General features: G+C 42.9%; 1 protein-coding gene and 1 pseudogene across 3 annotated transcripts in view; one reads left to right on the top strand and one right to left on the bottom strand.

The window, feature by feature from the left end:
- Hsd17b12 (hydroxysteroid 17-beta dehydrogenase 12) overlaps window positions 1–12,731 on the bottom strand; it is a 133,307-nt gene that overhangs the window by 104,123 nt on the left and 16,453 nt on the right. Inside the window, exon 1 of one of the 2 annotated variants that reach the window (XM_085696647.2) lies at window positions 3,726–4,083. The exons of the other annotated variant lie outside the window; for it this stretch is intronic. Within the exon in view, the coding sequence (XP_085552773.1) occupies window positions 3,726–3,798 (73 nt within the window). The 5' untranslated portion in view covers window positions 3,799–4,083. Of the gene's footprint in view, window positions 1–3,725; window positions 4,084–12,731 lie in introns of those variants that run through there. 2 annotated transcript variants of the gene reach the window in all.
- Window positions 3,660–6,787, top strand: LOC148120715 (SH2B adapter protein 1 pseudogene; annotated as a pseudogene). The gene is made up of 2 exons (XR_015739125.1): window positions 3,660–3,846; window positions 4,250–6,787. The product of XR_015739125.1 is annotated as an SH2B adapter protein 1 pseudogene (transcript).

The following is a 12,731-nucleotide window of genomic DNA, read 5'->3' as shown; positions in this document are numbered from 1 at the left end:
CTATGTTCCAAGCACCACTATCTATAAAATATACATAGAAGATGAGGGGAAAGCAAGGAAAGATAAACACTATGGTAGAAATGGCTCACTTTTGGCAGAAAGACCACCAAGCCTGCAGTAGCAATTCTGTTCAGTACACCAGCTGCAGCTGTGCAGGGAAGACATGGCTGAGACAAGATGGTGCTGAAACGTTCCATTTTCTCATGAAGACATAAGTCACATGCTCAACAATAAGGTTTACTTTTATTTTTTGTATAATCATTTTAGAATTTCACCAGTTGTTTGCTGCTCAGCAATTCAGAGCTATCTTTTCTTTATAAACCGAATCAATTCTAAATGTACAGTATAAAATATTTTCCACATACTTAGGAGATCAGCAGATAAGCACATAAAAGTATTTATACTATACTCCTATGTAGTCAATAAATGTGCTGTTCTCAAAGAAGCTTAGACAACAATATGTCATTTTATTGCTTTTAAAAATTGCTTTAGAGGGTGGTCCTGGTCACGCCTGCAGAGCAGAGGCTAGTAAATCTCTATAAGTACAAGTCCAGCCTGGTCTACGTAGCAAACTCCAGACCAGCGAAGGCTACGTAGTGACCCTGTCTCAAGAAAAGACACAAAAAGGTTGCTTTAGAATAAAACTGTTGCAGAGATGGCTCAGAGGTTAAGAGCACTGGCTGCTCTTCCAGGTCCTGAGTCCAGTTCCCAGCAACCACGTGGTGGCTCACAACCATTTATAATGAGATCTGGTGTCCTATTCCGGCATGCAGGCAGAACACTGTGACATAATAAATAAATAAATCTGTTTTAAAAATAAAACTGTTTCTAGACTTCCACTTAACCACAAAACTTTCAATCTTTTCTTTATGGTACAGGTAATGTGGTAAGATTTTTATTAGTTTAGTGGACAGAATGTTACAACTGTGTTGTAAAACTCAGGGTATAAATCATCTTTCTCCCCAAATTCATATATTGACATCTGCGTATGAGATCTGCGATTATGGGGGAAGAGGCCCTGTCTGAGACTGGGGTCCTTACAGGAGAAGAACAGATGGCCACTGGCACCCCAGGAAGTGTGTGCTCTCCTGGCATCATATGCCTTGATCTTGGGCTTCCAAGTCTTCAGAGCTGTGAGATAAACTTTTGTTATTCAAACCAGCCAGGCTGAAGGGTTCTGTTAATTTGGTTCAAGCCAAAGAAGATTATTTAGCTTTTTGTTATACTTAGTCCAGATTAATTTTTTTATAAGAAGCAAGTGAAACAATGTAATTTCAGTGGGACTCAGTCTTCAAAGGGATCCAAGCACCATGTATATGCATGTGGCAGGCCTCAGTTTAGATGCATTATTTCAAAATGATTTACCAAAGAAACACAAAAGTCTCATCAGGGGTTATCCATGTAACTCAATAACAGCCAGGTTCAGCCTGTGCAGTTCTAGAAAAATTCCATTTGCCTGATAAGAGTTAACCACAATCCTCACCCCACACACACTAATTTAAAATATGGCTCCCTATTAAGAGTACTCAAAGCAAAGGAATAAACAAGTACAAAAGTTAATTTGTTAGCCAAATTTACTAGAAACAATGAGGCCTATATGGTTGGAAAGGAATGAAGAAATTTCATCAGATCTCAGTTTAGCTGTCACCTGAGTGAGAAAGTCTGCTCAATTCGATATAAAAGGGCAGGGATAAACTCTCTTCCCACCCTTCCTCATTTCTCTCTCCTCTCTCTCCTCTCTCTCTCTCTCTCTCTCTCCCTCTCTCTCCCTCTCTCTCTCTCTTTCTCTCTCTCTCTCTCTCCTTTGATCTCACCAGACTTGCCAAATATTTACTTATCATCTGTCTTCCCCTATTAATATGCAAGCTCTATGAAAACAAACACTTTTTCCATTTTGTTCAATGTAATACTCACAGCACACTGCAAAACACGACACACCAAAAGCAATCAAATATCCGTATCTATTACGACTTCCAGTGCAGTGCTTGTATGGGATTCCTGAGTGTTCGAATGAGCACACTCTGACTTCTGGGCATTCTCTTGGTTGTTTCCTTCTGTATGTTTCTCTTGTCTAACACAGATGTGATAATTTTTTTGTTTTTTTTCCTTATTCTATTTTATTTTTGTTTTAGTTTATTATCCCTTAGAACCCTGTTCTTTTAAAAGATAAAAAGGGAGTGGATCTGGAAGGAAGGGAAGATGGGACGTAACTGGGAAGAGTAGAGGGAGGAGAAGTCAAAGAAAGAAAGAGAAACAGGGAGGAAGGGGGGGAGAGAGGGAGGGAAGGAAGGAAGGAAGGAAGGAAGGAAGGAAGGAAGGAAGGAAGGAAGGAAGAAAGAAAGAGAGAGAGAGAGAGAGAAAAGAAAGTGTAACAAAAGCTTAGGACTTCCAGGTGAGGTGCCTAGAAGTGTCAGCTGAAGGAGAGAGTGAGAACAAGAAAAACAAACAGGAAAAGCTTCAGGAGTCACAAAGCAGATGAAAAGACACCTGAAAAGTGCAAAAAGATAGCAATGCACCTAGCCCATGTATGGTGGAATTTCAAAGCAATTTGCTTTCTCTTTGCTGAGTGGTACTGGGAATCAAGTCCTCAAGAAGAGGCTGCTCAGAGATGGAGAGATGGCCCAGGGACTAAGAGAACTGGCTGCTCTTCTAGGGGACCTGCGTTCAGTTCCCAACACTCACAGGGAGGCTCACAACCATCTGTACTTGCAATTCTAAGGGATCTGATAATCTCTTCTGGCCTCCTTAGACACCAATCACAAATGTGATACATAGGCAAACATATATATATATATATATATATATATATATATATATATATATATACATAAAAATAAAATAATTTTTAAAAAGAATAAGCTGCTCAAATAAAACCAGAAGAGACAGTCAAGGCTACAGATAAACAAAACACAGAAGCCCAAGAAACATGAAAAAGAAAGGCAATGTGACTCCTTCAAAACATCATATTCTGAACTTACTTATTAAACTCAAAGACCCTAAAATAGGTAAAATGCCAGATGTATACAAAAGTTAATTGATAAAGAATTATCAGAAACCTAAAAGAGGATACAAACAAGGTGCTGGAGCAATGCCTCAGAAGTTAAGCGTGCACACTACTCTTCAGGACCAGTTCAGTTCCCAGCACATACAACAGATGGCTCACAACCACCTCTAACTTCAGCTTCCAGGTATCCAACATCCTCTTAAAGCCTCCGTAGGCATTGGACAGATGTACACACATAAACCCACATCCAGAAACACATGTATGTATAACTTTTTAAAACCTCTTTTTAAAGGAGAATACAAACAAAGATACAAATCCAATCTGGTACCTGGGAAGTCAGCAAATAAAAGAAAAAAAAAATCAACAAAATTGATGAAAGTCAGTAACATGAACAAAACCTCAGCAAGTGAGGCAGGGCAATAGCACAAGCACAAGCAAGCACATACAAACTCACAATGAATAAGCAAAACTGGCTAAAATAACCTGTCAGCAGACCAAAAGCACAATAACTAATGACACGCACTCCTAGTCAATCACAACAAGCCAGAGTGACTGCTAGTTTCAAAAGGACTAACCAAAAAACATCCCTGAGGCAACTTAATCTCCATAACCCCATAAGCACCCCCCCCTACTCCTCATGCTCTGCCCCATCCACAAGAAACAACAGGCAGCAGCAACAAGCTCACAGCAACAGTGTGGATGGACCTTTTCCTTTGCTCACCTTCTGGGTCCTCCTTAATACTCTTTTTTGGGGCATTTTCCTTTGCATTTGCTGCCCCGGCTGCTGTGCCCATCCCGACTCTCCGCCAGAGTCTTCAGTTCATCCCCTTCGGCTGTTTTCGGTGAGTTGACCCCTACTTTTGTTTTCTATGCCCTTGGTAAGTTGGGCTTTCTTTCCTATCTCTACATTCCTTGTTTTCCCGTTTCTCTTCCTAGTTAGGAACATTCCATCGTGACTCGGTTTGCCCCAGTCAGTACCTCCACATAAGGGCAGACCACCCTGGAGGTAGAACCAATAAAGGACCCTCTGAGCGGTCCTTCTCACCCAGAGACACTGTGAGCACAGGGACGTGGGCTAACAAACCGCAGAAGTCCCTCACTATAAGCAGCACACTTGGTCTGCAAACAATCCTTTCCCTTCTGTCCTCATCCTTGTGCAGACTCCCTCACAGCCTGAGAACAACTGATGACTTTTGTCCAAGGTCACTCTCCCAGGATTCTCTGAAGGTTCTCCTTGCTTTACAGGGAGTCCCGACTGCTCTTCAGACTGGACTTTTGGACCTTTTCTCTCCGCTTCTGTCCCTTCAAAATCCAGTTACGTGACTACCAGTTAAGAGCCATCAGGGCAGTGACTGGTCTCTTAATTCACTGGAAGGCTTTAGTTGTTCCACTGTCGTTGAATCTCCTTTCCCTTGCGGGACTAGAACGTTCTCCTCAGACAGTGGCTACTTCCACTAGTTTGTCCCTGGGGCTGAGCACGGGGACCAAGATACAGTTGTTGCTGCTCACCACGTGTCTTCTGGCTGCTTTCTTTGCTGCCCCCTCCTCACAGGCTCCCCTTGTTCTCCTCCTGGGACCTATCATGAATGGCGCCCCTTCCCCGGATGATGGGGCCTTCTCTTCTCTACCAGCGCTGCCACCTCCCCCCCCCCCCACACACAAGTTGGCAAGAGTTCTGTGAGTCCCATGCGAGGGCTGCTGTCCAGGATCTTGCCCGCCGTTTTCGCCTCAATCTGGCCTCCCATCCACAACACGCAAAGCCGGGAGCACAAGTCGCCTTTTCTCACCGTTTTGCTGAGCTATTCTGGCAGTACTTCAAAGCTGAGGTGACCCGGGTCTCTGGCTCACTCACCCTACCTGTCTTGGCCCCATCGAGCCCTGGTGTGGAGACTGCACCACCACATGACTTGTCCCTTGAAAACTGCAGGGTGGGTGGCCCCTGGCTGTGTCGGACCATCTCTGTCTTCTGAGGACCCAGCTGGCCCCTTTCCTTCCTCAATCTCTTTCTACTCTACAAGGTCCTCAAAGCTGAAGCTCAAGAAATGTTTTTTCCTCCATTCAGTGAGTCGTTCAGTCAGAGGCTCTGTATGAGGCATCCGGCAGTGGCGAGGGGCCCTTGACTCTTCCTTCCCAGCTGGAGAACAACACATCAGGCCCTCCAGTCCTAGGTGGAAACAGCAACTCCCACTCCTCTGGTGGTGCTGGGACAGTTGGTAGGGGACTGGCTAGTGATGGCACATTTCCTGGGGACAGATGGAGCAGGAATGGTACAGAGGGAAGAGCTGCTCAGTTTTATGGGGGCTGAAGAAGGTGCCCCCGACCCAGCAGAAGTGAGTCGTGGAGGAGGGGCGACTGGGCTGACCTGGGGTGCGGGGGAAGGTAGTCTCAGAGGCAAAAGTGTTGCCTACTGCTCCAAAGTGAAGGAGGAAAAGGAAGTCACTTGGAGTCCTTCGTACCACCCAAGACATACTGGCCCCGACTCAGCATTCCCTGCTCTACTATGATGTCTGCACAGCCATCGCCCTAGAGATGCCTGACAAGAAGAACACGTTTGTGGTAAGTTGTACTCCAGAGTACATTCTGGAGACAACTGATAAACTTCATGTGAAGGCCTGGGCGTCTGACATCCAGGAGTGCCTAAGCCCAGAACCCTGCCCTGCTATATCAGTCCCCGTGCCATGACCCTTCCCCTGGTCCCTGGGACCTCCTTCCTCACAAAAAAAAAATAACACAGACAGCCTAGAGTTGCTCTGCCTGAATCATTCAGAATCTGCCCAGCCAGAATCTGATGCTGGGATCCAGCGAGAGTAACAATGGCCTGCCGCAGGGAGCTTATGGGAGCCTTTCTGATTGGCCATCAGCCTCCGTCTCCCCTAATTGTGCCTCCATTGCTGCCTCCCACTTTGACTCAACGGAACTTCTTCCTCCAGAATTGCCCCCACGCATTCCCATTGAGGAGGGGGCCCCAGCAGGGACAGTTCATCCCAACTCAACCCACTAGCCTCATGTGGACACTCCAGACACAGTCACAGGGTTATTCCTGCTCCAGTGGGAGTCAGAGGGCACTGAGAGGGAATCAGCCCCTCTCAGGATATCCTTGGTTCCATGGCATGTTCTCTTGACTCAAGGCTGCCTGGAGGCATTGGCTCCCATGGTGTCTTCCTGGTACATCACAGTGAGACAAGACATAATGAATATTCCCTCACTTCCAACTTCCAGAGCAAGGTCAAGCACCTGCGTTTGACACTGAATGAGGAGGGTCAGTGCCGGGTCTAACATCTATGGTTCCAGTCTATTCTCAATGAGCTTGAGCACTTCCAGTTACATCCTATTCCTCTGGAGTCTGGAGGCTTCAGTGACATTGTCTTTGTCAGCTATGTGCCCTGGGCACAGGGCACTTGGGCCAGGAGCAGGCTGGAAGCCATGCAGAGGTGTGTGAGGGCAACCGACGCTACCCCAATTCTCCTTATTTTGAGCAAGTACTCAGATAATGGGCCATGCAGCATCAAACCCATTACGACTGGTACTCCATGCTGAAGGCAGTTCTTGACCTCAGTTTTCCTACAATAGCACTCTGCTTATGATGATGTAGCAGAGAGCCAAGCCCGAATGGTGTGGGAGAATTGTCTATATTCTGTCAATCATGTTTTAAATAAACGCTGATTGGCCAGGCAGGAGGTGTAGGTGGGAAAAACAGACAGGAATTGAAAATGATACAAGGAGAGCAGAATTCTGGGGAGGAATCAATTTTTGACCCATGTCACAAATGCTGTTAAAAAGCACGTCCTATCTGGCTCTACCAAGGATATCCTTATTAAACAGCTAATCAGGGAGAGGCTCAACACCATCACCCATAATGCCATCACACCTGTTAGAAATAAGGATATTCGGGCTGGAGAGATGGCTCAGTGGTTAAGAGCATTGCCTGCTCTTCCAAAGGTCCTGAGTTCAATTCCCAGCAACCACATGGTGGCTCACAACCATCTGTAAATGAGGTCTGATGCCCTCTTCTGGCCTGCAGACATACACACAGACAGAATATTGTATACATAATAAATAAATAAATATTAAAAAAAAAAGAAATAAGGATATTCGTAAGTGGGTGTTGGCCACCCGTGATACTGACACACAGAACAGGTACATTTCCACCCTTGCGGCTTCCATCAATGTCTTGGTCAACGTAAAACTTGAGAAGGACAATAATTCCACCCTGCCAGACTGTACTTGTTGGGGATGTGGATAGTCTGGTCACTTACGTAATGATTGTCACAGGGCTCATCCAAAGACCTAATGCCCTAAATGACAAAAGGGCTATTATTGGGCATGAGACTGTAGAAGTTCCCAATGGGTTCTGATATGAATGATAGACTAGACAACGGCTTCACACTCCTGGTACATGAAGTAAGTGGTGTGTCTTGGTTTGCAATGGTTAAGATGAACTGGTTCTCATCCACTAGGCAGATCACTAGTAGGTGTCATTTAAAGGACAGAATGCACCAATACTTTTGTTCTCTCTGCTGAGGTTACTTAAACATCAGTAGTTTCTTACAGAGACTTTGGTGTCTTTGTGAGCTAGCTTGAGAGCATTGTGGAACACCTTTAGGTCCTCTTCCAGAGCCAAGGTGGCAGCAGGGAGTTCCTGTTGCTCATGCTCTATGAACTTAGCCAGCTTCCTGGGACAGTCTATGAAAATAAGCCATTTGCTGCCCTTCAGGCCAGTCGGCAGCTACTTGTAGTAATTGGTGTACTCCCTGACCCAGGAGTTACAGTTAAAGATAGAGACTGCAAAGACATTGATTGTCATAAGCAAAACCAGCAAAAACAACAAACCATTTAGAGAGGAAGTCTGTTTTAAAGTGGTTGCTAGGTCCAGTATGAGCCTGCTGGATAATCATTTCCCTCAGTACAAATGACTTTCTGCCCTCCGCCTTTTAAAATTAAAGATAAAAAATTATGCCACACCATCAAAAAATGCCATCCCTCAGGTCATTATAGCCTTTACAGATGCCAATAAAACTAATTTGGGTTAATAATAATGGAAGTTAATCATACAAAAAGAGCCTATACCCAACCAAATCCTGGATCAGTACAACTAGGGAAGTTATTGGTGGTCTGTAAGGTATTGGAAATGACTCAATCAGAACCCATAAATAATTTTTCAGTTAGCCACTATGCCACATAAGCATGCAAAATATCAGCTTTTGCAAAATTAAAGTCCCAAAATGACTTCGGCTCCAAAACCATGCAAACTATTCAAGACTTATTACAGTCCAGAGGACACCCCTGGCACATATCCCATACCATGTCTCAGAAGGGGCTGCCAGGAATGTTAGCAACAGGCAACCACAGAGTAGACCACCTAATTATGACTATGACAGTGTCCTTGCCTTTGCTGGAACAGGCTAGGCTCCTCCATCAACAATTTCATTTACACAAGCTTTTACCTGGTTTACCCTTGCCCAGCTGTAAACATTTAACAAACTCAACACAAGTCCATTCATTGGACCTATCTACTCTATTCTTTGGCCAAGTATGGGATCACATAAAATCCCTGCTAGACCCACCTAAACTTCTTGCATGGTGCCTTATGGGAGGGGTGGTGGCAGCTCTAATATTTCTGCTGAAGTGTCTCCTACAGCTAAGGTCCCAACAACAGCGAGTAAACAAGGCAATACTCCAGTGTTAATGGCTATGGAGCACACTGGACCAAAACCTCCAAAAGAGGTGATCCATGCTCAGCTAACGCAAATACGGGAGGCCACTTAAAGACCTAGTTATTCAGGCTGGAGAGATGGCTCAGTGGTTAAGAGCCTGAGTTCAATTCCCAGCAACCACATGGTGGCTCACAACCATCTGCAATGAGGTCTGGTGACCTCTTCTGGCCTGCAGACATACACACAGACAGAATACTGTATACATAATAAATAAATAAATATCTTTTTAAAAAGACCTAGTTACTATTTCTCCCTGATTTCATTCTTGGCAAGTTTGTGCTTGCTATATACAAAAGCTACTGTTTATTTATTTGAGGCAAGATGTCATGTAGCCTGGACTGGATTAAGATTCACTGTGTATATTAGAATGAACTTTTTGGTTTTGCTATTGTTTTTTTACATGTTTTGGTTTGTGTATTTTGTTTTCTACCAGTATTGTGCAGTTTTTGTTATTATGTCTCAGTAGTATAATTTGAGATCATGTATTGTGATTTCTCTGGGAATGGTTTGTTGGGGAAAATATTCATTCGTTCCTGGCTGCTCCAACCCAAATAATCACACAGAAATTGGTATTAGTTGCAATATTGTTTGGCCCATAGCTTCAGTGTATTTCTGGCTAACTCTTATATCTTAAATTAACCCATTTCTATTAATCTGTGTACTGCCATGTGGGTATCGCTTACTGGCAAGGTTTCAGTGCATCTAACATCTCTCTCTCTCTCTCTCTCTCTAGAGAGAGAGAGAGAGAGAGAGAGAGAGAGATCTTTCCCAGTCCGGCTATATTCTGTTATGCCATTAGTCAAAAGTAGCTTCTTTATTAACCAATACAAGCAACACATACACAGAAGGACTTCTCACACCATTTCCCCTTTTCTGTTTAAATACAAAGAAGATTTTAACTTTAACATAGTAAGATTACATATAACAAAACAGGTATCAAGCAAGAATTACAGTTACAATATTTATATCTATCTTATCTTTTCTCTTAACTAAGAAAAACTATTATTATAACTACCTATTCTTCAACTACATCAAAGAGTACAGAAGGATATATTACCTACGTAAACAGGAAGAGAATTGTAAGCAACTTCCAAAATTCTAGAGTCAATAGAGACATCTTGCTGCCTGGACAGTCACCCAAAGTTCTACTGTAATGTCCGGGCATCCATCTTCAGTCTACTGGCCCATAGTATCTGGCAGACTTTTCAATGAAGCAGGAAATTTCAAAGACAGTTCCACCAACATTGGCAGTTTTTCAGTCACTTTCTTCTGTGTCTTGCAGAATGTTTGGCAGACTCTTTCATTAAGCAGGAACCCCGAAAAACTGTCTCACCTTTAGGCAAGTTCAGCAGTCACTTTTCTGTGTGTCCTGCATGTTCAGTTCATGCAGCATAATATCAAGCAGTCCAGGAAAGAGCAGCCTTCTGCCCAAATGGCTAGCAAACTCCACAAGGAGCTTCCCCGATGCCCATCTTCCTTTTTGAAGTAGATTGGTGCTGCCAGGAGCAGATGTGTATCATTGTCAAGAAAAGTTCTAATTTCTTAAACTTTTTATATGCCATATAGTGTTGAAGATCATCTTTCTAACTGAAATATATCTCTATATAACTAGAAAACCTAACTAACATGACTACAAGCTTGACTATTAGAGATGACTATTAACCTGTGTTTCTTAATTATACATTACATTTTAAATGAGCTGCACAAACACAATACCTTAATCAAGAGTAGAAATATACATATACCAAAATTGAGCTTAAATTTGTATCAATAAACCAAGATCCATACCAATGCAAATCTCTATAGCATATCCCACTTTAAATATAAATAAACATTTATAAACAATATTTGGGAATTTGGGCATAGTTCCCTCCAAACTGTTCCCTGCTTTTTGTTGGGCAAGGTAATTCTTTTAGGGGTGTTCACAGCGATATTTCAGAGGATCTTGGTCCATCAAACCATATTAGTCTGGAAGGAATCCACAGGTTCTCATCCTCTGTGGAAACAAAAAGAACCTCCTTTCCAAAGCAACAAATCCTTAGACCCAAATTTTGAAATCAAGATAACTTTAAAATACATATGTTGGTTTAGTTTAGCAGCCCATACAATGAAATGTTTCTCTGTGCTTAGCTTATTCACAGCCAAAAAATTTAAAGAAAACACAACAATGTACATAATCCAGACTCTGTATACATTCCATATTTACATGGTTTTTCTTAAAGACTGTCTGTACTCTTTTATATTACTTTTACTCTCTTTACTCTTTTTCCTCTCTCTCTCAAGCCTATGTACATTTATCCAACACTGGCCCATTTAGAGGTCTTTTTTTTATCTGAACTTATCTTTATTGTGTATCTGCAATCCTTTTCTGATCAGGACTGCTTCTTAAAATGCAAAGTGGCATGGCTAGGGCTAAGGCTGCTTTGCCTTTTGGCTCCTCCCAGTCCAACATGGCAGAAGTCCATTCACTACCACTGCTAGGTGGGAGCCACGCTCACCACCTCAACTCTGGTAACCAGTTGGCCCATGATACCACTAAGTAACTTGCAGCACGCTGTCCACAAACCCCATTCAAGTGCTCGGCCTCCTGAAAGAGTCAAGAGTTCGTGCTGGCAGCATGGACCAGGAAACTGCCCTTTTGAAAACACGCATTTTTTTTATGCTACCACTGAATCAGTAAGACTTCTCTTTAAGAAGACACAGTGCTCTTAATTGTTGCAAGCAAACAGAGCCCATCCAAAAAAAAAAAAATTCTCTCTCAGGTTTGATGGTTTTATGGATGTAGTCACGCACCTTGGCACCAATTTGTTGAGGGAAGATGTTCGTTTGTTCCCGGCTGCTCTGACCCAAAGTAATAACACAGAAATTTGTATTAATTTCAATACTGTTTGGCCAATAGCTTAAGAGTTAAATCTTTTATCTTAAATTAGCCCATTTCTATTAATCTGTGTATTGCCACATGGCTGTGGCTTACTGGCAAGGTTTCAGTGCATCAGTCTCCTGCAGGCAGCTACATGGCTTCTCACTGACTCTGTCATATATGTATGACATGTATACACACACACACACACACACACACACACACACATACATGCATACATAAAATCTTCCAGCCTGACTATCCTATTAAGCCATTGGCTGAAAGCAGCTTCTCTATTAACCAATAAAAGCAACACATATACAGGAGGACTTCCCATACCACTGGCTTTTCTACTGAAGATTACTTTGCTCAGCATCTTTTTTCCTCCTCCATTTCCCAAGAGCTAGGATAGCAAGCAAAGACCACTACACCCAGTTCAGAAAAGTTAATGACTTTTATATCTAGATATGGAGGACTTTGATCAACTATGAAATTGCATTTAAAACAAGAACAGTTTTTCCCTTTCTCCTCAGTCTATAGCTAAGAAGTTCTCCAGTGGCAAGCAATAGAAGTCCTTTTCCGGACAGTGGGATTCATCATCTCAAAATCAAGAACAGTGTAGGGTTCCACCAGCATCGGAGGTCAGCAGCTTGGTGCCAGGCTCATAGAACCCAGCGCCTTCCATCTTTCTACTCTACACTCCAAGCTTAGATCTTTCCCAGTGTGTTTTCTCTAATAGCATAGATGCCTGCTAACATCACATTCTCACATAATTACACTTTCTCTTGACTATCTTTTAGGCTCTGGAGAGCATCTGAGAAGCCCTTCTTCCAGCAGACCTCTACTTGCATTCACTGCTACAACTATCCAACCCTAACCAACATGCAAGGCAAAGATAAAGCAAGCACTGAAATAAGTGAAATTTAATCCCTGCAGCAGAGAAAAGGCCCAACCACCACTGAAGTATTCACTTCCTATACAAATTTGAGATTCTGTCAATAAGCAACCTACTCTATGTGCTACAACTTACCTAAGAGTTGTAGCTACCCTGTAGGAGACCAGTAAAAATCATTTTCCATATCATAAATCAGTATTAAATTATGGAGAGGAAAAGGTTAGCTCATACACTTAAAACAAACTTATGAGTCCACTA

This window comes from Myodes glareolus, chromosome 10 (assembly GCF_982192425.1).
Source record: "Myodes glareolus chromosome 10, mMyoGla1.1, whole genome shotgun sequence".
In the NCBI taxonomy this organism is placed as follows: Eukaryota; Metazoa; Chordata; class Mammalia; order Rodentia; family Cricetidae; genus Myodes; species Myodes glareolus.
The sequence above is the reverse complement of the archived record's forward strand: the minus strand, read 5'-3'. Positions and strand labels throughout refer to the sequence as shown.